This window comes from Vanacampus margaritifer, chromosome 1 (assembly GCF_051991255.1).
Source record: "Vanacampus margaritifer isolate UIUO_Vmar chromosome 1, RoL_Vmar_1.0, whole genome shotgun sequence".
Taxonomy (NCBI): Eukaryota; Metazoa; Chordata; class Actinopteri; order Syngnathiformes; family Syngnathidae; genus Vanacampus; species Vanacampus margaritifer.
In genome coordinates, this window is record NC_135432.1 from 11,175,906 (window position 1) to 11,202,269 (window position 26,364).

General features: G+C 39.8%; 3 protein-coding genes across 3 annotated transcripts; all 3 read left to right on the forward strand.

Annotated features, from left to right (window-relative positions):
* The first annotated feature begins 755 nt into the window (after positions 1–755).
* Positions 756–13,769, forward strand: LOC144034155 (calcium/calmodulin-dependent protein kinase type 1D-like). The gene is made up of 13 exons (XM_077542724.1): positions 756–880; positions 2,309–2,421; positions 5,617–5,742; positions 6,358–6,432; positions 6,507–6,645; positions 7,604–7,727; positions 8,357–8,432; positions 8,728–8,840; positions 8,905–8,983; positions 9,190–9,277; positions 10,923–11,254; positions 11,329–11,429; positions 12,247–13,769. The coding sequence occupies exons 2-12, from the start codon at positions 2,336–2,338 to the stop codon at positions 11,384–11,386; spliced, it is 1,296 nt and encodes a 431-aa protein (XP_077398850.1). The 5' UTR covers positions 756–880; positions 2,309–2,335; the 3' UTR covers positions 11,387–11,429; positions 12,247–13,769.
* A 2,130-nt stretch (positions 13,770–15,899) lies between these two features.
* Positions 15,900–19,152, forward strand: g0s2 (G0/G1 switch 2). Its single transcript, XM_077542522.1, has 2 exons — positions 15,900–16,158; positions 17,911–19,152. The coding sequence occupies exons 1-2, from the start codon at positions 15,967–15,969 to the stop codon at positions 18,175–18,177; spliced, it is 459 nt and encodes a 152-aa protein (XP_077398648.1). The 5' UTR covers positions 15,900–15,966; the 3' UTR covers positions 18,178–19,152.
* Positions 19,153–19,892: 740 nt separating this feature from the next.
* taf8 (TAF8 RNA polymerase II, TATA box binding protein (TBP)-associated factor) lies at positions 19,893–25,413 on the forward strand. Its single transcript, XM_077545722.1, has 8 exons — positions 19,893–20,082; positions 21,179–21,338; positions 21,419–21,517; positions 21,600–21,662; positions 21,742–21,866; positions 23,565–23,712; positions 23,790–23,932; positions 25,069–25,413. The coding sequence occupies exons 1-8, from the start codon at positions 20,035–20,037 to the stop codon at positions 25,207–25,209; spliced, it is 927 nt and encodes a 308-aa protein (XP_077401848.1). The 5' UTR covers positions 19,893–20,034; the 3' UTR covers positions 25,210–25,413.
* Positions 25,414–26,364: the final 951 nt, after the last annotated feature.

A 26,364-nucleotide genomic window follows, 5' to 3' on the forward strand; every position in this document is an offset into this window, starting at 1 on the left:
ATAAGACTTTTTTTTCTAAAATGTATGAATTGAACATGAATTTGGAAAAAACTTATTTACATCAACAGAAAAGAAGCTCTTTTGTTTGTACCTTTTGCTTCGTGTATGTTGAATGACTTTTTGCTTGTGTTGGAGGGCTGCGGTCGTGCACTCAGCGATGTAAGCGCGTTAATCTATTATTATGTGAGCAGGCGGGCGGATTTAGCATCGATTCAATCAACTTACGTAAGTGTGTGAACACCAAAATAACTTCCTTTGTGTGCGACTTGATTCACGTCATGATTATTGTTTGGACGCTCGCAATAATGTCGCGATCGCCTCTGTAATAATGTGACTCTGCCAGTCCCGAGTGCATATAAAAAGTTTACGCACCTCTGTTCTGTTCAAAGGCCAGCTTTTTGTAATATAAAGAAAAAATGCAGATTAATCATTTCAAAACGTTTTCTACCATTGTGACTAAAAGTAACAAAATAATTTAAAAAATATGTTGTGTTACACTTGATTTGATCTTATACCGGAAGCACTGACTCCGTTGAACGTGAGTTTGAATATGATTGATTGTCCATGCAATTCTAGGTTCCATTTAACGGTGCAAAACGTTTTGAAATGGGTTATCTTGTTCACATTTTTTTAAATCACAGAAACCTGACATTTCCTTACCCCAACAACAAGTGACACATTTTTACACATTTTTACACACTTTTATTGTGACTGCTCGTCTCTGTTGTCTTCAAGCGAAGCTCCGCCTCTTCCTCCGCCCTTTCCTCCTCCTCCTCCATCGTCTTTATCCTCTTCCTCCTCCTGCTGCTGCAGATATATGCGAAGTTTCCAGCAGTGCTTGTGAGTCCACACGGCGGGAGCTCCAGCAGCAAGTCTCTAGGTGAGTCCATACGCCACAGACACGTTATTGATCCCCTTGAGGGAAATTAAATGGTCAGTCACAGCAGCAAGAGTGGCCACATGTACACCGCATTTCATTTCATGATATACAGCAAAAACAGACAAATACAAGAGCATCATTCAGGAAGCGTTTTCATCTAAACTGAACAAGGGGGGAAAAAATTTGATGCTTAAGATGTTAAAATAGATGCTGCGGAATTAGATGCAACACTTTAACTAGTGCAAAGTGGTAATATTATTGACATTGATATACGTTCCGCAATATGTACAGTGTATAAAATATTAATTGTATTTCCTGTTGAAATTTGAAACCAATGAAAAATAATGAACTCTAAATGTGCTTATCATGTAGTCAAATCCTGCAGTCACATTTGAATGATGTGTGCCGATTGAGAGGCATAAATATGGGCCAATCCGCATTTTGTGTTGCCGTTTCTCTTCTTGTCATTCGATTGTTGACTCTGCAAGCTGCTTGTTGCATTGATGAGCTGTTTTCGCATGACGACCAATTCAATTTCAAGTCACGTGTTTCTTTCCAGTCCAGTTGAATGGGGGGAAAATGCACTGCTCTTTGTATTGAACATTCAATAGAAAACCTGATTTATTTGTGTAATTGTATGTATTTTTTTTTAAGGAAAGGGTTTACATAAGTTGCATGTGAGGCTTTTGGAGCCATCAAGGTGATCAGATGAAGACTTTCTAATCCGTTATATAAGATCAAAGTGGTTCACCTTCTCATTTCTACTGTTCTTAATCCTCCTCTAATTTGTTCCCACCTCACATTTTCAAGTAGTGCCAATTCCAAGAAAAATAATTAAAAAAAAGATTTCCATGGCATTTGGGGGTGCACATGCTGAATTGGCTTTTGGAAAACATTCTGCTCAGTAAACAGGCCCCAAAAGTTATGTGGCTTCAAATGCTAAAGCAAACCTCTCCTTTTATCTTTTTCTTATTTTTTTTTAACTTCTGGTTCTGAGGTTAAAGTTCATGTTTTTTTGTTTTTTTTTTTAAGGCAGAAGTTCTTAGTATGCTAATACTTGTGTGCGCCCTCTAGTGGTTTGCAAAAGAATTACATAATTAAATGTTCAACGTGTACCGGTACATAATGTTATGTTACATGACTTTTTTTTAATTTTGTTCAATTGTCTAACCACAAAAAAAATTGAGAACAAAATTGTGTGTGTGTCGTTGAGGCCTCAGCAGACAGTCTGAGCGGCCGGCGACCTTCGCGCCGGTGCGCTTTCTCATACTGTAATCCCAAAAGACTTAATAGTCTCATTCAGGACGTCTGCACATGACGGTCGACATTAATGCTGCCATCAACAGACGTCCTCGCTCGTCGGGTGACGTAAATCCTTGCCTGGAGGGAGTCAAGTGAAAGAGTGTCTCTCTTTTGTGTCGTCCCAAGCAATCGTTGGCGAGGCCCGCTGCGGACATGGGGCGTCAGGAGGCCGACAACGTGTGGAAAAAACAAACGCAAGACATCCAGGAGATTTTTGACTTCATGGAGGAGTTGGGATCGTAAGTGCATGCAACTCACGTGTACATTTGTACTTAATGTATTATTATTGTATCTTAATTGTACTTATGAAAGGAAACAGGACCCCAATTCCTTTCCTCCCTTCATACTATTGCATCTTTAGCCACATAAAATGTCAAACTTTTTGTTCATCCTGTTTTTTTCATAGAAGCTTGTGACGTTATTAGGAAAATGACACTTTTTTTCTCTTATTGCAACTTTATTCTGCTGAAATTGCAAACTTTTTCGTGCACATTTTCACTCAGGTGAAGTTTACCTTCTGACATCTAGTGGAAGAAAATTTCAATGTGTCATGATACATGGGTGGCATAGATAGATGAGCAAATATATGTCATTTGGGGTAAGTAACATTTTGGGAGCAATTACACGAAATGGGATCAATTCCTCCAGCACAATTGATGAACAAGAAGTGCAATTACGTAAACAAACAGTGCAGCTCAGCTTTTAGCTAATGGATGTCATGGCGCATCTTTTGTTAAAAAATAAATAAATAAAAAGAAATTAGCATGATGCAAAATCAATTTACAGTGATACTTAAACAGTCCAGCATAAAAAAATCATATTTGTGTCTGCATTTCCAAAACAGATTTTTGGGTGGCAACAATAACAATGTTCATTGTGCTACAAAGAAAACTTGACAAAATATTAGGGATGACCAAAATATGGCCCGGGGGGGGGGCATTTGCAACCTTTTTAAAAAAAAAAAAATTACTGGCCTGCTGCATCTTCTTCGTAGAACAATTTTAAACATGTCTTGCATTGGTTACAAGAGGAAGAATATTTTAATAAATGTTATTGTTTCAAAATATCACACTTTTCTTTTTTATGTTTTTAAAATATAAATTGATCAGATTTTTTATTTTTTTATTGAAATGGTTTAATATTGAAAGGCACAACTTTATTTTTTTTAAGTAATTTTTTTTAATTTGTCACAATTTATTGATGTAAAATTCAGATTATTTTTTTTAATTGAAAAATAATTAGTACACAAAATAATGAGATGGGCAGCGCAGTAAATGACTGGTTAGCACGCCTGTCTCCCAATGCAGAGGTCATAAGCTCGAATCCGGGCTCTGGCCTTCCTGGGCAGAATTTTGCCCCTTGCTTAGTTTTCTCCAGGTACTCCAGTTTCCTCCCATTTTCTAAAAAAAACATGCATGGTAGGAATTGACCACTCTGAATTGTCCCTAGATGTGATTGTGCGTGTTAATGAGGGTTTTAAAACCATGTGCCCTGCGATTGGTTGGCAACCAGAAGACAGCTGGGATAGGCTCCAGCATTCCTGGCACCTTCGTAAGGATGCGCGTTTCAGATCATCGATGGATGGATGGAAAATGAGGAGATTTCAATATGTTTTACAGAGTGACCTTGAATTTCTTTCTGCTACAGTTGTACAATTACAAGAAATGTGCTTCGGCTTACGTGACGACTATAAGACCCTAAAATAGCCCAGCAACATCAAGTTCAGTTTTGAAAAGCATGCATCTCGAGTTCACCTGCGCTGCCGGCGCATCATGTGAAGCTGCGTGTGCATATTTAAGTCTCCATTGCGATTGAGTGTCGGAGGCCAGACGACTCGTTTGATGGGATTACGGCGCTGAGGCCGATTTAGACACGGTGGCCTTCGCAGGGTTCGTCTGGAAGCTGACTCCTCCATTTACAAAAACAACAAATGGATCAGTTGAGCCGTACTCCAGATGTGCTTATTTACTTACATAATGCTTGTCACGTGAGGTGCGGAATTTGGAACCGAAAGCAGAAATGATACAGAAGTTGAAGTCTTTTAAGTCCAAAACTACAAAGTAACAAGACATTCTTTAACTATTGTGTATGGGTGGCTACATATGAATGATAATCTTATCATACTACATATGACATGTTTTTATTTATAATGCATCAAATTGCGCAATAATCAGAAAGTAAAGACTGGGAAGAGTGATCACTTGATGAAAGCGGGTCAGTATGATGGGGGGGGGGAGGACCCACGCCCATGTGTCAGCCAGCCAGCCAGTCATGGAGCCGCATGAAGGCGCAAATGCGCTTGTTGCGTCTTAAGTAGGGAGACGTCCGGTTCCGTTACGTCATGGACGGAAAGGGCCCTAATCTGCTCTCTGGGACAATTTATTCCCAGACGCGGCTCAACATAGCTAAGACCCATCACTACTCATGTCCCCGACATGTGAGCGCTTCACACTGAGTACGACCTGAGTTTTTATTTTCATTACTTTTTTTCTTTTTTTTTATTCCTACTGCCTTCCTTTGAAAGCTGATACCTGTATAGACTTTGTTAGAAAATACTTGCTACATTTGCCAATTCCAACAGATGATGACATGTTAAATAAAATGAAAAAAAAAATAGAAAGAAAAAAAAAGATGTATTCCACAAATGTAATATTAATCAGAATGTCATGATTGGACTAGTGAGGTCACATATAACATGTTATTGTCAAGAAATATTTACGGTTGACTTCCCTTTAACATTCACTGCCATTGACAGCTATAGATGTCATAAATTCACTTTAAATATTTCTATTAGTTTAACATTTTTTTCCACTTTTGTTAACAAGAGTATGAAAACCTAGAATTTTTTTGGGTACATTTAGAATAGATATAAAATTTGTGATTAATCGTGAGTTAACTATTGAAGTCATGCGATTAATTACGATAACAAAATTTAATCATCTACCACCCCTAATTTTTAATAATCTTTTCTTTAAATAAAATAATAATTGTAATATTTTTTTTTTCAATTCTTAATAATATATATATATATTTTTTTTAATTATTAAAAATTAGGGGCGTCAGCCGATTACCATTTTTAATCGCATGACTTCACTAGTTAACTCACGATTAATCACAAATGTTTTATCTGTTCCAATACAATTAAAAAAAAAATCTAGGTTTTCATACTCTTGTTAACAAAAGTGGGAAAAAATGTTAAACTAATAGAAATAGTTCAAATGAATTTTTGACGTTTATAGCCGTCAATGGCAGTGAATGATTTAAGTAGAGCGGGTGATGACTTTTGCCATCTTTGACAGCCCAAGCATATTAATTGAGCGCAGTCTGTCCGCCTATCCATTTCCTAAAAGGGCTACTAATAAATTAGTCACATGGCAGACGCTCGAAAGAAGCATGGAGCTCATTGTGTGTTTTCTTTGCGTTGACCGAACCAGAGGAGCCTTCTCCGAGGTCTTCATGGTGAGGGAGAAGAAGACGGGAAGAAGGTTCGCAATGAAGTGCATCAAGAAAGAGCAAAGCAGGGACCTCAATCTGGAGAACGAGATCATTGTGCTCAGGAGGTTGGTTTTATGACACATTTTCATGAATGGTCGACCCTGGTCAGCCGTTATTTTTGCTGTGAAATTTGAATTATTGAAATTTGACAGTATACATCAATACATTGTGTTCATCTTTAGATGTTTTTTTCCTTTTTAACCGCTGTTTTAACATTCCCGGATTCCTCGTGAGCTTCTTGAATCAATAATATTAACGATACAAAACGATTTGCTCGTAGAGGTCCTTATTCTGTCAAAGAGTCAGTAAATGCTCATGCGGCACATCACGACTAATCGGGGAAGCACCTGCAACAACCGGTTCAAACCAGTACTATGAACGCCAGGCTTGGATCCACCAATCAGGACTCCATCTGCATTGTGCTGTTAAAATGCAATTTTCTCATTTGCTAATACAGTCTTAAACTTACTGTTTGCCTGAAGCAAAAAAAAACCCACAACATTTCTGATTTTATGTGTTTGTGGCTGGAAAAGTAAAGTGTGAAGAGTCTCTGTTGCCAAAGGGGCGACCTAGAAATGTTGTCAGATTTCGCTATCATAAAAATATTTTCGAGTTTAAAAAAAGAAAGAAGTTGTTTTGTCCCTTAAAGCGTTTTCCACATTTGTTGTGTGCTTGAACAGAATCCAACACGAGAATGTGGTGGGAATGGAGGATTTCTATGAAAGTCCGACGCATTACTACCTGGTCATGCAACTGTGAGTTGAAATTGGATGAGTGGCAGCAGTAGGAGCATTTGAAAGGTTGACTGACGCGAGTGTCGTGTGAGCAGCGTGTCCGGCGGCGAGCTCTTTGATCGCATCCTGGACCGAGGCGTCTACTCCGAGATGGACGCCAGTCGCGTGATCCAACAGGTGCTGCACGCTGTCAGCTACTTGCATAGCAACGACATCGTGCATCGAGACCTCAAGGTAACAGCTTTGAAAACGACATATGGACGACATAAATAACCTTACATGGCCACCAAGACACAATTGTTATGTTCATATTCATACTGACTTATTCCCAAAATATTTTTTTAATCAAAATTCCTACACATACTTGAGTCCATTTTAGGTCAGGTTGTAACATAAAATGTGGAAAAGGCAAATTCTTATTATACAAAAAATAAAAAATCAAATTGTTGAGCCATAACATTGCATGTCAAATACAGGAAGCCATTTTTAACACTTGGGCTTGCCGCAATAACTTGTAAAAATACATTAAAATAAAAAAATAGCATGTGGCAAGTTGGCAACTGCCCAATAGTATTAATTTGTCAAGAAAAAGGAAGCAGACCAAAAATTTACCAGTTTCTGCGCAACATTAACAATTTTTTGGATATTTTTCTGTAAACTCTAAATGTATTACTACATGCCTAATACCCACTTAGAAGTAATATTTACCATCTTGAACTGAAAATGAACAGGTTAGCTTTCACTCTTTCCCCAGGTTTGAGTCGCTAAATGTGCATATGAGCTTTTTTTTTTCTAAAATGAATTCCTTTACAAAAATGCACCTCAGTACCAAATGAATATAAAATTCTTACTAGATTTCCCTTTTAACCATCAATTTGAAATATCAAGTGCACAGCACCAGATTAGCATTCGCTATTCCTCTTGCCTGTGGTTGTACACAAAACCTCTTGAAATAAATCCTCATTATACAAATTGAACATACAAAACTCTTCAAAATCAACTAAATTAATCTCCAAATATGCTGAGATTTCACATATGTTAGCATGGCTAGCCAGTTAGCTCAGCCGTGATCCACTGTCGCTCAAACTGAGATCAAAATGTGGAAGTTTCTCCTCTCTGCCTCTCCAAATAATTACAACACTTTTAGCAGCATTTCATTTGGTATCATGACACGCGTTTTGTCTTTGTGTAGCCGGAGAACATTCTCTACTACAGCCCGGAGGAGAATTCCAAAATCATGATCAGTGATTTTGGCTTGTCCAAGATGGTGGACAAGGGAATCATGTCCACCGCCTGCGGCACACCAGGATATGTTGGTGAGGAAAATTCCATATTCCGATCATTTATTTCTATGCGTTTTTATACAATCGGGGTTTTTTTTACCTGAAAGTGATACTCGAGTACAATTGTCTTAACAGAAAATTACTTTGGTACAAATAGTCAAGTCACCTTGTAGAATTCTTCTTCTTTTTTTTTTTTTTTTTGAATAAAAGGATTTAAGTATTGGAAGGGGAAGTATTTTGATGGCTTTGACTTGATTCAATCTCATTTTTATACATTTGATTTATTTCACTTCCGTGTTGTAGTTACGGATGTGTGCGTTAGCTAGCACATGTTAGCCCAACCGTCACATTAACTGTAAGCCTGAACAAGCTCATGATGACTAAAAAGCATTGATGTTTTACCTCCATTGGATAACTCAATCAATGTTACCTTTAATATTTTTATATTTAATAATATAATATAAGACAGGACTATTCTTCCACTTTCGCGCCACAATTTCTATTAAAGTTGAATGTTGTACTAAAGTAACGAATAATGTTAGGGGAAATGTATCGGAGCGATAGTGTTTGTTTTATTTCTGAAATATTATGGAGTAAAAGATTGTATTGTTTTGATTGATCGTAATCGTGACTTGTTGTTGAACATGTTTCCCTCCGTGCAGCTCCTGAGGTTTTGGCCCAGAAGCCTTACAGCAAAGCGGTGGACTGCTGGTCCATTGGAGTCATCACGTACATCTTGTGAGTGAGAGTCAGAGAGCCGGCAGCCCACACAGGGCCAGCGAGAGCGTTTAAAACTTGATCCGTATATAATATATATATTAAAAAAATATATATATAATTAATTTAAAAAAATAATAATTAAAAGAGAGAGCATTGATGATGACATGTCAAATCGGTAAAATTACCGAATGAACAATACTGAGCTCTCCAGAAAAAATATAAAAATAAAGCTTGATCCGTGATATGTGAAAAGGGTTGTCTGGAATTGAGGTGAAATGAATGGATGAAAAATATCTTGAACTGCTCATTTCAGACTGTGCGGCTATCCTCCTTTCTACGAAGAGAGCGAGACGCGTCTCTTTTCCAAGATCATCAAGGCGCAGTACGACTTCGACTCGCCCTTCTGGGACGACATTTCCGAATCGGGTAAGAGCGACGTGAGCGCGTCTCGTCTGGCGTGTGGCGTCACCACTTTTCTTGATGACCGCAGCAAAAGACTTCATCCGAAACATGATGCAGAAGAATCCCCTTATGCGCTACACCACCGAGCAAGCGCTCAGGCACCCCTGGTGAGTGTAAAATCTCAAAGCCTCTTTTCGAGCCCTCATTTGACTACATTTAAAACCCGAACTGTAAAATATTCCTCAAGATGTTACTTTTGCTCCCTTTTTTTTTTTAAGCCTACTTTTTGTGTATCAAGTTGCAATTGACAAAGAGTCAGGAAGGAAGTTGAAGCAGCTTCCCGAAAATCCATTTGTGTTGCGCGCTTTTCCAGGATCATCGGAAAGACGGCCCGCAGCCAGGACATCTACTATTCCGTCAGCGTTCAGATCCAAAAGAACTTTGCCAAGTCCAAGTGGAAGGTCAGTGCCGGCCTATTTGCTGCGTTTGATTGACTTAAGCCCATCAAGGCCCGACCGTTTACGCACAATCAATTGGGCCGCTGCCTAAATCCTCCATGATGATTAAGGACAGTTAATGGCGCTTGTTTTGTAATCAAGGTCGCTGATGTCGGCCTTTTGCCAGCACTTCACTCCTAACCCTTATGTACGCTTCACTTCAAATGTTTGGACAGCAAGAAAAACAGTTTATCATCCTGAAATGAGAATATATCATGTATAGTCCAAAGATAGATTGTAAATTCCACCCTAAAAAAAATAAGTAAAATACATTACATAACAAAAGCAACACATTTACTAAGAAGTATTATTAAACTAAAATGTACATTAATTAATTAATTACGGTAATTTCTGGACTATAAGGCGCACCCGACTATAAGCCGTGCTAGCAAAATTTGGGCAATACTCAAGTTTGTTACACATACTGTATAAGCCGCACCTGACTTTATGAGGGTGCAAATTTTCTCTCTCTCATTCTGTCTCTCCTCCTACTATATTTGGGCTCACATGGTTTGTTTTGCTCTGCCTGACGCTCTTGCGCTTCCTTTATAGTGCGCCCCCTTGTGGTCTGATGGATAAGCCACACCTTTGTATATTAGTCGCAGGGTCGAATGCAAGTGAAAAAAGTAGCATCTTATAGTCCAGAAATTACTGGAATTATTAACAAATAATTGTTATGAATGGGCAAGTATCCAGATAGACCAAAATGTTTAGGGCGAATACCGATACCTATTATTAGTAGTTAAGGAGGCCGATAACTGGAGCCGATATTCACTTTAACTTAAACAAAAATATTGGCATCCAATTAAAAAAAAAAATAATACAATCTCTAATTCTTAACTTTGTTGAAATGTTTTTAAGCATATATTTACTAAACAGATTTGCCAAAATATTATTATTATTATTATTTTTTTAAATCTTAGACAATAGCCATCTATCTTTGTTTTAAAACTAGAACAAAAATTTCAGGGAGCTCTCAGGGTCAAATTTCAAAATATCTAGAATGCTTAATTTTTACTTATCTTAGTTGTAATTTCAAACAAAAGCAGAAGGTGTAGAAAATGTACAGAATCTCTTAGAATGTTTATTGAAAACTGAATTAAATAGTTCCCTGAAGTTAATAAAATAAAAAAAATAAAAAATTTATTCATATAAAAAAAAAATGCAGATATTTGTCAATATACTAAATATCGGCGCCAATCATCATCCTGGCCGATCTATCTCTAGGTATCATGTTTATACTGGTCTTATTTCGAGATATCGGTACTCGAGGCAATGCTGGTATTGGCTGCCCTCTTGTGGCCGTTTTAGGATCGTTAACTAGAAATGTATTATTTCCATTCTATTTTAAGCAAATATGCTTTATTGGGATATATGTGTTGATAAAGTTATTGTTTTGTTTTGGGAATGTTAACTACTCAAGGGTTGAGTACTCGTACTCGTATTGCTCTGACATAAAGTGATATCAAACATCCATAATCAATACTAGCAGCCCTGCATTTTTTTTTTAAACCTTTCAATTTGGCAGGTGTGTTAAGAACATTGACGCAACATATTTCCTTTGACCTGAGTGAGATATTGAAAAAGTGTGCGTGTGTTACGTTGACAGCAAGCCTTCAACGCCGCCGTGGCCATCAACCACATGAAGAAGCTGCAGCTGGCGCACGCCGCGGCCGAGCAGGCCCCCAAGGCCGCCGGCATCCCGGACATCCGCGTGGTCAAGGCGTCCTCCCCGCTCTCGCAGCGCAAGCGTCCGGACGACGGCGAGAACAAAGTGAAAACGGCGACGGCGGCGGGCCACCACATGAGCCTGCCCGCCAGCCATGTGGACCTCAAGTGCCACTTCCACCCGCTGAAGGTCAGCCACAGCACGCAGCACGCGCCCGCCATCGCCCAGACGGGGAAGTACCTCTACCACTCGGAGCCCGCCAACCTCAACGGGTGCGTTGTCAACTTCAGGGCAGGCCAGGCCCACCTCGCCTTGTGAGCTCGCCTGACGTCTCCTTTCTTTTCAGCTATGACAAAAACAGAAATGGAAAAACCCTTCAGACCAGCGTTTGCGCCGTCATGTGAAGCCGGAATCACGTTTACTTGGAGTGAAAGTTCTCTTTCCTTGGTAGGTGATAAATTAATTTTGCTTTCATACAAATAAAGAACATCATGGCTGACTAGTTTGCGGATTCCCAACCACGTGAGGGCTCGTCTTAAAACAAATGATCTTTTTCCATTTCATTGCTCTTCCACTGGTCAGAGTCTCCTTTGAATACCACTAGTGGTACGCAAGCTCCCTCTAGTGGTACACAAAATAATTTGACTCTAATGGGCAAACTGTGCATAATGTTCAGTTTAATCCATACGTTGTAGTACAGTTCAGTTCAGTTTTGTTTAAGTACAATACATCAGCATTTAATCTTCTACAGCGGTTTGCTTTCAAACATTTATTTGGGGTATTTTTTATTGAGCTTTTTAGTACAACACGTTTGAATTCAATCATTAATTAACACCTGTGCTTTTAAAAAATATATATATATATATTTGATGTGTTATTATAACAAAGAAAACGTGTTTAAAAAATAAAAAAAACACTAGGGTGCTAAATATGTCAGCAGATTGTCATAACATGAAGAAGTTCAAAATGACATCATGCAGTCATTTCTCAATTATTGCAAATGGCAGAGGGAGATTTATACTATGTTGCTTTATAAAATGCCCATTTTGGTCACATTGACTCCCATTGTAAATCATAATGTTTGATATACTGTAAACCATTGTAAAAACAAAACAATGTAAATATTATATATAATGTAAAAATATTCAGATGTATTGCCTTGGCTTTACTAGTAATACAATATTTGTAAGTACGTTCAGTTTTGCAAAGTATCTTCCTGTTCATGTTGACGACGCGATGACACGGAGTTCATTTCCTCCTGCAGGTCAGCATCTTGCGGCTCTTTTATGTGTAGCGCCACCTGCTGCCGAGAATGGCAAGCGGTTGATCTTCTGCTGGATGTGAGCCATCTGCGGAGGTCTCCCGCTGCAGCCAGTGGGAGTCATTTGTCACATGTGATGCGGTCACGTCGCTACCAAAGTGCTTCAGAGGCTTTCCCACCCTAAAAAATCCAGACCAAGCACACAAATGTATTTCCTGTGCACGCGATAACAAAGCAATGATGGGGCTAGCTTGAAGTAAGCTACTTTCCTCCCAGAGCTCTTGCACTTTTTCTCAAGGAATTGATGAAAAAGATTACGCAACCAGACGTGTTATCGCGACCCGATTAGGACGCTCTGGCAAAAATGAGAGGAGAAAAAGCAAACTTGCATCTGCCCTTCAAATAGATGTGGAGCTATTTTTGCCAGCATGAATCTGCTCTCTGTTGTTTTTATTTTCTTTTTTTCTTGAAGCAATCACAGTATGCATATATTTTATTGTTCCACATGTGTTTTGAAGTGATTCCTCCATGAAGTGTTCATGAAAGTGGCCCACTTGAAATAGTTTTGTTCGGCCAAATAAATCACCATTTTGAATGATTTCAAGCAGTGCAAAAATCATTGATAGTTAATGATCATGAAATTAATCTGCAACTATTTGGATAATAGATCGTTTAAAGACCTTCATTAACCTGAAATTGTCAGTACTCTTTTGTCACTTGTCTTTGTATGCATGTGTGTGTTTGTTTGTTTTTTTCAAAAATAAGATTTTGCAAAACATTTTTGCTCATTTCCTAAAATGTTACGGCCCAAAATGTTAACTGAATCATCAATATGATGTTGCATTTTCTGCGCTGTGAATGTCAAATAACGTCCTGTTTTTTTTGTACAGAAATGGAAATTATTTTTTTTTTTTTATTTGCGGCCCTAGACTGATTCCTCTACTCAAAAACACATCAAATTATGCGAGCATTTTCATTCTGCTGGAAATGGACATTTGGTGGCCTCAATAGCGCCCCCTGGATTTCTTTTTGAAAACGTAGTCCTCTAGGCAGATTTTGTAGCAAGATACATTTCAGAAGGCACTCGAAGCCATGAAAAAAAGACCGCACGGTTTGTCTGCCATTTGAGGATCGTGTTTAATTTTCATGTTTGTAAACTCTGAAACATCTTTAGTTTCTGTCATGGCAAGTTTGACTCGGCATAAAACATAACAAAGCTGCCACGACTCAGCAAGTTGTCACCAAAGGCACGAGTGTGATGAATTTAGCTTCTAACGTTCAAGTTTCAAGTCTATATAGTCGCATCGCTTCCCAAATCTCTCCTAACTTTTTCTGTATGTGACTGCAAAAGCCTCACGGATCTCAGCCGGAATCTTGAATTCCGTCTGCTTTTTAGTCTGTGCCGCGTGGCTAATTCATGAAGTCCGTCGATGTATTGTATGTGCTTGCAAATAAAAGCTGGCATTATGTGCACGACTGCCATGCTTCTTGGACAAAAATAAAAAATAAACATTGTCGTCAGAAAACACGGTCGTTTTTGTATTTGGTGTCTGGCACAATTTGAACATTTGACTGTAAATGTCATCACCTGCTTTTAATATACTGTATGTCTTTTCCTTGCTCGTTTACTCTTAGCCCAATTTTTTTATTTATTTTTACATGGAGCAAAGGTCTCCAGACAAGCTCAAAAATTCCCCCCATGGTGGTGATAAAGATCCATTTCCTCAAACTGCCTCAAATACAAACTTCCTTGCTGGCAGCATGCAAGCAACATTTGCAGAAATATGTGTTGATATTTGCTTGCTGGTCTCGGGGGAAGGCCGGGCCAGACTTGGGCTGCATTTCATCTCGTCTTGAATGGCAAAAAAAGAGGAAGTGTGTTAAAGTGCACTATTGGGTGGCGTCGAAGCACCTTTTATAAACCTGCTGCTATTTGTTGCTGTGTCAATGTAATGTTCAGGATCTAACCCTAATATTAGCAATGGCTTCTAAACCTAATCGATTACTATTAGGTTTCCGATTCACCAAAATCGGCTGATGGATTTTATGAACTCTAAATACTGGTGAGTGCCATTTATTTTATTTCAGGTTTCAATGTATTTGTCTTATTGTAAAGTGTTCCGAATGGATATTGTTCTTAATATTGGTATTCATCCCAAATATGCCAAATGTTTCTCTCTCTCTGTAATGCTACAATTGCGTTTTCCTCCAGAACCAATGGAATTAAATGTGGGGTTCCCCAAGGTTAAATTTGAGGCCCACTAACTTTTTAATCTTGACATGCTTCCCCTTGGGGGCGTCATCAGTAGACACGGTGACAACTTCCACAGTTACGCTGACGACACAAAGCTGTTCACTGCCGTGCCTCCTGATGGCACAGGACATATTGACATCCTTTTAAATTGTATTTTCGATATTAAGTCATGGATGGCAAAGAATTTCGTACAGCTCAACCAGGACAACACAAAGGTTTTAGTTATCGGCCCTAAAGGTCACAAAGAGAAACTTTGACCAAAATTACAAGATTGTAAACCCTCACAATGCGAGAAAAACTTAAGCATCATTTTTGACTTTGAGATCAGTTTTATTCCTCATATTCAAATTGTAACTATAAGTACGATTGTTTTTTAAGAATATGGCCAGAGTTCGATTGTTTCTCTCTCAGGCTAACATGGAGGTGCTGATTGATCAGATGTTTGGTCTTCCTAAAAAGAGTATTTCAGACTTCATAATTCAGCCACATGTGTCTTTTAGCTGCCGTGTTTTTTCATGATGCCCTCTGTGCTTGCCTCCTAGTTCGATAGGTTGATTTCATGGCTGAAATGCAGAGCTCGCCACTCGGGATGTAACGATAACTAATATCGTGATATCGCGATATTGAAATTGCCACAATATCGTCGTCGTTATGTCACGATATTAAGAGCAGCACATCTGTTAAAAAGGTGAGGCTGTATTCCATTTGTGTAGTTCTAGCACCCTCTGGTGGTTAGTTTATTAGTGCAGTTTAATTTTAATTAGGAATGTTTGGGCCACTACGGTGATTATCCCTCAAATAAATCAGTCATACCAGCAAACATATAGAATTTTTGGGGCAATATCGTGAGTTTTGCACAGTATCATGAAAAAAAAAGTTATATCACCAACCTCCCCACAATATCGTGATATTTATTGGATCGTGATGTTTGGATATTGTTACATCGCTACTCGCCACTGCCCAAATGTTGCAAAACTTTCGACAACAACGCTTTTTTTTTTTTTGGTGCTTTTATGAGTGTGTTGACTTTCATCTGGCATGTGTGGTCAAACGTGATGTGGACGACGCGGACTCCAGTCGCTGTGAAGATGACTTGACAGACGCGTGGTGGAAGGCGACCCCGACCGAGTGAGGAGAAATGACATCAAGCGTCTCTGTGACAAAGATCAGACACGTTTCGCAAAAGCCTGATGACACGCACGACGGCGTGAAGCGGGTCGAAGGTTTTGGCCGTCAGAGCATTCCGGCGGCTGCAGATCACTTGCTTTGATTACTTTGTCCAAGATGATCAATATTGTGTGGGAAATGACGCAATTATCGAAATGTTTCTCACTAAAAGCCGAGTCGTGTGAGAGGAAGCAACTCTGCTGATTGTTTCTTTAATGACTCCGTACACGGATGACGTGTGGACTATTTGCTTGTATTCATTTGCAAGATCTTTGTGGAACCTGCCGGGTTTATTTATCTCCATGCAGAACACTTTGCCCTTTCACCCCAAATCGCCAACAAGAGCCGCTCATGAATATGAATTTGGTGGCCCCAGTGGGAGTCGGCCGCTTCTCCCCTCCCATATAAAGCGCACCATCTGCCTTCGAGTGCGCCTGCTGATGCCTGATCGGGCCCAACCGGAAACAACACAAGCCCAGGAAGGACCGTTCGCTGTAAGTGGCTGCTCACAATTGTGTTAAATAACAATGTTTGACTTGTACAAACCAAATACGTCGCTTGGTTTACCAAAAGGCCTAACATGCAATTTAGGCATGGACTGTTTATTGGCTGGACGATTGTCAACATTTTGACGCATTTTAGAATCAGCCTTTAAAAAGAAGAAGAATCAGACGGCTGAAAAGTACGATGGCGTATTAGGGCCATGTATGAATTTTTTTTTTTATTGGGGGTGTAATATTCCAAAAAAAACCTCACAACTTTACCAGAAATAAACTCGTAAATTTGTGTGAAAAAACAAAGCTTATAATTTCACGAAAAGCTATAGTCTGAACGAGGCACTAAATAACGTGAGGATTCATTGATGGTTAATGGGCAGGATGGCGACAAATTTCTCAACTTTACTCGTTACACATGGCAGCTACGGCAACAACCCTTCCTGACCCCCCATCAGCTGACTAACACTAACCAATCAGAAGCTAGCAGACTTTAGGTAAATGCAAGTGAATGACTGAGAACAGCAGATTCAACACATCCATTTAGCTACTGTACCTGCTTCAAATGCTTAATACGATATGGTTAATCTCTAATCTGTCTTTATTTGAAAACCCGACCGAAAAGTATTGGCACAAACATCTGAGTACACTTTTGTATTTTTCTAGCAATTTTTTTTCTTACAAATTTGCCACTTTATAATGTCACAAAACCGTTTTCTCATAAATTTGTGATTTTTTTTCTCCCAAATTTGCCACTTTGTCCGAAGAGGATTAGGGCCAGTGAAAAGAGAAAAAAAAAGTTTGGCAAGATTAGCACTTTATTCTTAGAATTCTGACTTTAATCTCAGAATTCTGACATTAAAGTGAGAATACTGATTTAAATCTCAGTCAGAATTTTATTCTCAGAATTCTCACTTTAAAGTCAGCATTCTCACTTTAAAGTCAGAATTCTGAGATTAAAGTCAGAATTCTCACTTTAAAGTCAGAATTCTGTAGAATAAAGTGATAATCCTGCCAAACTTTTTTTTTCTCTTTTCATTGGCCCTAATCCTCTTCACACTAAGTGGCAAATTTGGGAGAAAAAAAACTCACAGTTTTGTGACATTATAAAGTGGCAAATTTGCAAGAAAAAAACATTTGCGAGAAAATTCTCAGAAACTTGCGAGAAGTACACGAAATGTACTCGGATGTTTGTTCCAATGACTTTAAAGTGAGAATTCTGACTTTAATCTCAGAATTCTAATTTTAAAGTGAAAATTCTGACTTTAATCTCAGTCAGGATTTTACTCTCTGAATTCTGACTTTAAAGTCAGAATTCGTAAAGTCAGAATTCTGAGATCCTGCCAACCTTTTTTTTTCCCTCTTCACTGGCCCTAATCCTCTTCCGTAGCTTTGTAATGACGCAAATATAGGCGGGGGGTTTTCTCCTTGTTTATTTGTGACTTTTTTTCTCTGAATATTACCCCGCCTCGTATTTATACGTGGCCCTAATACGCCATCATATATATAAGAGATCAATTTAAAACTGCATTATTTTGGTTCTGATTGGGAGACTAGCGAACTAAAAATTACATTGCTGAGTGTTACTGTTATGTTTACTGTACATATTACTGGCGTCAGGGCAAAACCTTCTGCAAGTATGTCCAAATTTGGCTATCATTTTTTCACAAATCGATACTATTGGTCCCCCCCCCCCCTTCTAATGACTTATGACTAAATACTTTTGTGATCTGCCTCCTTGACTTCTCATAGGAGATGATCCCGTTTGTCAAGGAGATGCTGAAGCAGAGCCCTGGACGGAGTGTGCTAAAGATCTACGTGCTGGGTTCGGCTCTGGTGGCGCTGGGAGTGCTGGGAGGACTGCTGGAGATGGCCTTCCTGCCTTTCCCGGTCCCGGAGCAGCGCCACGCTGGAGAAGACGCAGCGGCCGAAGTGCTTGCCAAGGCCAAGAAACGGGTTGGTGGCCGGTCCCACGCCGCTCTGCTTTGCAGTCCAAACATCTGCCAATGGTCGCTCTGAGAAAGCGGGACAACCGCATGCACTCCTCCTGGAAAGCGGACCGATCTCACGCCGACTGCAAGCCCTGCTTGCTCACGAAATAAAAGTCCTTTGTGCGTGTTCGCTCACACATTGTTTGTCCTTTAGGCCAGTGATGACAAAGTAGACATTTGTCATTAACTCATTCACTGCCATTGACGGCTATAGACGTCAAAAATTCATTTGAACTATTTCTATTGGTTTAACATTTTTTTGCCCATTTTTTGTTAACAAGAGTATGAAAAGCTAGATTTTTTTTATTGTACATTTAGAACAGGTATAAAATTTGTGATTAATTGCGAGTTAAGTACTGAAGTCATGCAATTAATTACGATTAAAAATTGTAATTGCCTGACGCCCCTAATTTTTAATAATCTTTTATTTTTAAAAGAAAAGATTATTAAAAACAAAAAATAAAATGTCTTTTTTTTTTTAAAGATTATTTAAAATTAGGGGCATCACGCAATTACATTTTTTCGTAATTAATTGCATGCCTTCAGTACTTAACTCACAATTAATAACAAATTTTATATCTGTTCTAAATGTACAATCATTTTTTTCTAGGTTTTCATACTCTTGTTAACAAAAGTGGAAAAAAAAATGTTAAACTAATAGAAATAGTTCAAATGAATTTTTGACGTCTATAGCCGTCAATGGCAGTAAATGAGTTAAGAGCATTGCACTTGGTTGTTGTACTGTACTTTGATTTTTGTAATGAAGTTACGAGTATACGACCCATGAATGTGCCGAACAAGATACACAACGTATAAAAAAAAATGGCAGTACAGTATTCGCTCGCTATAACGCGGTTCACTTTTCAAGGCCTTGCAATTTGCATGCTTTTAAAAAATATATATTAGAACAGTAGTGTACCTATTTTAAAACCTGTCAATGTTTGAACTTTGAGAGTGCTTAAACAAGAGAGAAATGGGAGAAAATAAGAAAAGTGTATAAAGTCTGTGATGAGGGGTTTTACAGCCTTAAAACATAAGGCAAAAATAAATAAATAAAGCTCACTATTTTGTGGATTTCACTTATTGTATTTTTGGGAACGTAACCCCAGTGATAAACAAAGGAGCACTGTGGATGAAATACAGCAATAGGCCTATGAGTAATATTTAGTGAATTACTTAATTTATTCATTTTTTTCATCTGAACTTCCTGATTTTTTACACCATCCACAGTCAGGGCTTCATGAAATAAAATAAAATTCCCAAAGGAGTGCATTCATTTATCGTTTCTGTTCACAAATTCTTTGGAAATTGCAATTTAATTAAGTTGATCCCTTCTGTCTTGGTGCTTGCCAGCAAAAGAGATTCTGATATGACTTGAATGAATGAGTCGTCGTCGATCGATTTTAGAAAATGTGCCAACAAGACAAGGAAATAAGTGACAAAGACACCACTGGGGTGGGGGTGAGGGGCACTAATGGGTTGAGGGAGCTACCCCCCCCCCCCCCCCCCCCCAAAAAAAAAAGAAGAAGATAAACCTAATATAATAAAATAAAACAGGGGTTGGCTCCCCTTCTAATTATAATTTTAAAAAAGCTCAAGTAACTGAGTGGATGGACAAAATGAAAGCGCATCCGTGTGCGCGCATGCGCGGAATGGCGTCAACGCTACGCTGAAATGGATGTAATTCTATTTATGAACACTGGCGGCAGCAGTTAGTTCAGTCACGCTGAAAAATAGCAACTTCCGCCCCAAATTGGAGGAAGTGATGTCACTGTTCCGCAGGCTCAGTGTTGTTTACTAACTGAGACTCCACATCGGGAAAAGAAACCAAGTTGTCGTCCACGTGAATGAGTGAAAGTAAACGAGCGGCGCTTTGTAAGGCGTGATGGCGGATCCTGCGGTGGCAACGGGAGCTTCGCTGGCTGCTAGCGGGGTGAGGGGCGCTCGAATGCGGCCGACAGACTTAATGAGTTTGCGGGCTAAGCTAACCCACGACGTTCATCAAACAAAAACATATTTTGCTTTATGAAGCGCTCGCGCTTTATTCATCGGAATTTACTTGAAAGAAGTACTCGATTAAATGTGCATTTTGACGTGACTTGTAGGTGCAAAATGTGCACATTTCTTGACCCCTGTCTCCCCTCCACCCCCTACAAGTGGTTATTTTGCCGTGACAGACATTTATTTATTTATTTCTTGCAAGCGCATAGTCACGGTGTCGAATCCCGCTTTCTACATTAAAAAATATATATAATTAGGCCTACTATTTTTTTTTAACTACAATTTCTTGACAACGACCTATATCCTCTGACGGTTATGGTTAGGTTTGGTTGGTAATGCCGGTGACTCGGTCCAATGATTGACCAATCACAGCCGTTCACTGCAAAATAATGCTAGCAGGAGAGTTGACGGTCACGGCAAAATAACCACTGCCTGTCAGAAAACAGTGAAGCCCAACCTTTTCCAGGCACCCAAACCACAAATTGCTTGGTACTTCATATATAGCGCTTTTCCACCTTACAAGGCCCTCAAAGTGCTTAACCATTTTGACGACTCATTCATTCACCCACTGATGACAATTGACTTGGTATTTTATTTGTGGAACATGTTCATAGCCATTAACTTAAAACGTACCCGTTTGCTGTTTCTGTGCTCTTTCTCACATGTCACAAAAGGCTGACGAATTCATGTAAAAATAGTGCAGTAATTGGTGTCAAGGAAGTACGTTGAAGTCTGGGTTGTAGGGGAATGTTACAGAGAGCCTTTGAGCACTTTTGGTGCATTTTTTACCAAATCAAATCATATGCAAGCAATTTATTTTGAAGGTTAATGAGTTTGAAAGGATATTAAAGTGTTACGACATTATAGTTTATGTTATATTTTTATTACAGTTTAATCTACTAATTTTGACAGTTAGAATAAGGAAGGAAGATACCAATTATTTGCAGGTTTTTGTTATTTGCAACAAAAGATTTGATGAGCGTGTGTTTATTGAAAAATAATTGAATGTCTTTTGTATGTTTTCGTAGCGCGCAGTGGGCAGTAAAGCGGCCAGCAGCCCGGTGGAGAACTACCACATGGCTCGCCGGCGGACCCTGCAGGTGGTGGTGAGCGCTCTCCTGACGGAGTGCGGATTCGATTGCGCCGAAAAAGCCGCCGTGGAAACGCTCACCGAGATGATGCAGAGTTGTGCGTCCCTTTCGGAAAACCCCAAAAGTCACCCCGCTGCTTTTGTCTCCTTTTGTCAATAACACAACTTACTTTTTCAGATATAACAGAAATTGGGCGCTGCGCAAAGTCGTATTGTGAACACACGGCCAGAAGCGTCCCAACCCTCTCGGACACTGTGGTGACGCTTATTGAAATGGGTGAGTGACGCCCCGCGACTCACTCGTGCACACGCTGAAGCGTGAAACTGAAATTTTGTTGGCCGTCTTTGTTTGTCTCGAGGCTTCAATATTGAGACGCTGCCCATTTACGCCAAGCGCTCCCAGCGGATGGTCATCACCGCACGTGAGAAGCGTCCTCATCGTCATCCGCTAACTTGATGCGCTTGTTGAGTGAAAATGTGCTAACGTGTTTTGACTTTCAGCTCCTGTCACCAACCAACCAATGACCCCCAAAGCGCTGTCGGCCGGACAGAAGCGCACGCACCCGCCTCACATCCCCAGCCACTACCCGGAGTTCCCCGACCCGCACACCTACATCAAAACCCCTGTGAAGAACAACACACAAATGAACACTTTTGTTTAGAAATAGACCGATATGCTTTTGTCAGGGCAGATACCGATTATCGGTAGACAGGGAGGCCGATAACCGATATTTGAAGTCGATATACATTTGCAGAAAAAAAAAGTTGGTGTCAAAATTTTTAATAACAAAATAATAATAAAAACTCCACCACTTGACTGCTTAAATGCCTTTAAGGACATGTTTATTAAACAGCTTTTGTGATTTGCATTTGATGTTAAAGGTCAGCTTTTGCACCAACTATAATATGGCTTCCGCGCACTAACTCCCAAATAGCCGCTAACTGTTAGCTCGCGGGCTAACCATTCAGCCACACGCTAACTGTTAGCTCGCAGGCTAACCATTCACCCACACGCTAACCCCGGGATAACTCCCAAATAGCCGTTAAAAAATTAACAACTATTAGGTTAGCCCAATAGTTGTTAATTTGTGAGCTAGCCGGTTAGCTCGCGGGCTAATAGCCGTTAATTCGTGAGCTAACAGTTAGCTCGCCGGCTAATATTTCGTGAACTAACATTTAGCTCCCAGTCTAACCATTCAACCGCACGCTAACTCAAAAATAGCTGCTAATTCGCAAGCTGTTAGTTCGCGGGCGAACCGTTCACCCACACGCTACACCCGGGATAACTCCCAAATAGCCGCTAAAAAATGGCTTTTAGGTTAGCCCACGAGCTAAATGTTAGCTCACGAATAAGCGGCTATTAGCCCGCGAGCTAACCTAATAGTTGTTAATTTGCGAGCTAGCCGGTTAGCTCGCGGGCTAATAGCCGCTAATTCGTGAGCTAACATTTAGCTCGCGGGCTAACCGTTCACCCACACGCTAACCCTTGGATAACTCCCAAATAGCCGCTATAAAATGGTTGTTAATTTGCGAGCTAGCCGGTTAGCTTGCGGGCTAATAGCCGCTAATTTGCGAGCTAACCATTAGCTCGCGGGCTAACCATTCAACCGCACGCTAACTCACAAATAGCCGCTAATTCGCAAGCTGTTAGTTCGCGGGCGAACCGTTCACCCACACGCTATCCCCGGGATAACACCCAAATAGACGCTATAAAATGGCTATTAGGTTAGCCCGCGAGCTAATCTAATAGTTGTTCATTTGCGAGCTAGCCGGTTAGCTCGCTGGCCAATAGCCGCTAATTGCTGATAGCCGCTAATTGCTGCTTATTGGCTGTTAGCACTGCGTGAGCAACCAATCAGATGGTGGTGTGGGCGGGCCAATGCTGCAGGGAGTCAACAGCCGCTGACTCAGAGCAGACGGAGGAGAAAAGCGCCCGTCTGAGCAAAAATAACTGTTTTTAATATATCGGCCATCAAAATAAAAAAAGAGGCCGATATTCATAAAATGCTGAATATCGGTGCCGATTATCAGTCTATCCCTACCTTTGTTAGCGGGGCATGTTGATATTTTTTTGTTTTTTTGGCGTGGGCCAATATTCAAATATGATGGTATGACTATCAGCAAAAATATTACTCTTTCACATCATTAAAATGACATCTGTAAAATCAAATATTATATTATATTATATATTATATATTTTTTCTTGAGGAAAAAGAGCAGGGATTTTATTTGAAGGCCCCATTGCACAAAAGTCGCTCTAGTGCTTGTTGACCTTGAGCCGCCCTCTACTGACATGCCTGTCTGGCATTGTCCTCTCTGTGCAGACATTTCGGGAACCCGTGTCGGACTACCAGGTGGTGCGTGAGAAAGCGGCGACGCAGAGGCGGGACGTGGAGCGAGCGCTCACGCGCTTCATGGCCAAGACCAGCAAAACTCAAAGCCTCTTCAAAGACGACATCACTTCCTTCCCGCGCAAGTTGCCGCGCCGGCTCAAAGCTGAAGCTGCCAATTGCGCATGATTGTGATTTTCTTGCGTTGTTTTATGCCAGTCATCGCGGCGCAGCCGAGCGCCGTGCCCTACCTGGGCGCTCTCCTGCCGTCCGAGCTGGAGCTGCAGAATCTGGAGGAAACAGACTCGTCGGAGCAGGACGACCAGACGGACGGCGAGAACGCCGCCGGGAACATCTTGAGCGTAAGCCGCCGCCAGCAAACGACAACTTCTTCTAAACAAGACAAAACTTTTGCGATGGAAGTAACCTTTACCTGGTTTTGTCGGGGGGGGGGGATAAAATTATCAAACGACTAATCAATTAATCAAGAGCTAATCGATTATCAAATTAACTCATTCACGCCCAGCCACTTTTGACTGATTTTGCAAGGCCCACAGAATATTCTATATATAGAATGGTAGAAAGATTAGTCTCCTCTTTCATCAGGAAAAAATTATATTTGTATCTGTTTCCGGTTTGCAGCAATTAGCATTAGAATATAGCTAAGTTTCATCAATGTTAAATTTTTTCCCCCATTTTTATTTATTGTTTTAACTAACTACCATTGCCTTAAGACACCTCTTCATGTCAGAAGCTGCATCGAAGCCTTCTGTATGCGCTTGCATGAAAATAAAAAAAAAATCATAAAAAACGTGTAAATACGTTTTTGGGGAGTGAAGGACAAAGTATTAAAAATGTTTTTACACGTTTTGGGGTTTGAATGAGTTAAGCAATCATTATTTTTGATAACCAGAGAACTTGCAGAACTTTCTCTGAATTGTAACATCTTAACAGTAAACCTTCTCCAATTTCGGTCATCCTCCATCAAAGCAGACTAAGGGTGTATTCAGACCGAGACCCACTTTTTGAGGTGGTCTCGGTCCATTTCCAAACGAAATATAGTCAACTTGCAAAAAGCACAGTGTGAATATAAACCGCACCAAACGAAAAAAAATGAAGTCCGCTTTTGGTCCAAACCAAACAATCGGACTAAAGGACTTTTCTGACACTCTAAAGCTAGCTAGCTAACTGCCCATTATAGTTGGTGCTGCGTAACTGCTGGTGCAAATGGAAGGTGCTCAAATTAATTGTTCAGTAGGGGGCAAAACTCACACTGGACTCTTAAAGAAATTAAAATTTTAACCCAACAAAATCATTTGCAATAAATAATGCGGCCATGTCATTTTCAAAATTGCATCCCTACATCAAAGTCTAAATTGTATGTGAAAAAATTTGAGAGAAAAAAAATACATGACAAAATTGTCAAATTATGGGACAATCTGAGACTTGAAATGAAAAGCTAAACACTGAACGTCCCAAACTTGTGCTGATTTGTCAGGATGAGGCGGCGGTGGACAAAGAGAACGCCATGCTTCCGCCAGGTGGCGCCATTGCGTCCAGCAAAGGCAACGAGGACAACGTGATCGACAACCCATACTTGCGACCTGTCAAGAAGCCCAAAGTCAGGAGGAAGAAATGAACAAAACCTTTGGACTTTTTTTTCCCGCTTGCCCTGCTAACCGTGATTCTTCCACTCAACAGAACTTTGTTTGATTCCTTGTTTTTTTCCATTCAGTTCTCAAAGCACTCGTTTCAATGCATCATTTTTGTCATTTGCTGTCACAGAGCAGCCATTTTGTGAATAAAAATATTTTTCTTTGTAACCATTTTGTGGTTAAATTCATCAAGACTTTTTTTTTTTTTTAAACCTGTATGCCATTCACAATCACATCACATTTATTGGTTCTAATCAGTTAATCTTGGGCTTTCTTCTCCATTCAAAGTACAAGCAATAGAAAGCTTCAAATTTTACCAGCTGACTAATGAAGTTAGATGTGACCTTTGACAACCCTCACCGGCCTCCCGTCACTTTTACTGTTTGGGTAGGCACACCATAGCTCTAATGTAACAAAACCCTCTTCATTCATTCATAAAAAAAATTCAAACCCTAGCCCCAGTTTGAAACCCTAATATGAAGCCCTAGTTTAAAACCATTATTTGAAACCCTAGCCCTGGTTTGAAACCCTAATTTGAAACCCTAGCCCTAGTTTAAAACCCTAATTTGAAACCCTAGCCCTAGTTTTAAACCCTAATTTGAAACCCTAGCCCCAGTTTTAACCCTAATATGAAACCCTAGTTCTGGTTTAAAATCCTAATTTCAAACCCTACCCCTAGTTTAAAACCCTAATTTGAAACCCTAGCCCTAGTTTTAAACCCTAATTGGAAACCCTAGCCCTAGTTTTAAACCCTAATATGAAACCCTAGTCCTAGTTTGAAACCCTAATATGAAACCCTAGACCTAGTTTAAAACCCTTATTTGAAACCCTAGCCCTGGTTTGAAACCCTAATATGTAACCCTAGCCCTAGTTTAAAACCCTAATTTGAAACCCTAGCCCTAGTTTTAAACCCTAATATGAAACCCTAGTTCTGGTTTAAAACCCCAATTTCAAACCCTAACCCTAGTTTAAAACCCTAATTTCAAACCCTAGCCCTAGTTTAAAACCCTACTTTCAAACCCTAGCCCTTGTTTAAAACCCTAATTTGAAACCCTAACCCTAATGTAAAACCCCAATTTCAAACCCTACCCCTAGTTTGAAACCCTAATATGAAACACTAGTTCTAGTTTAAAACCCTA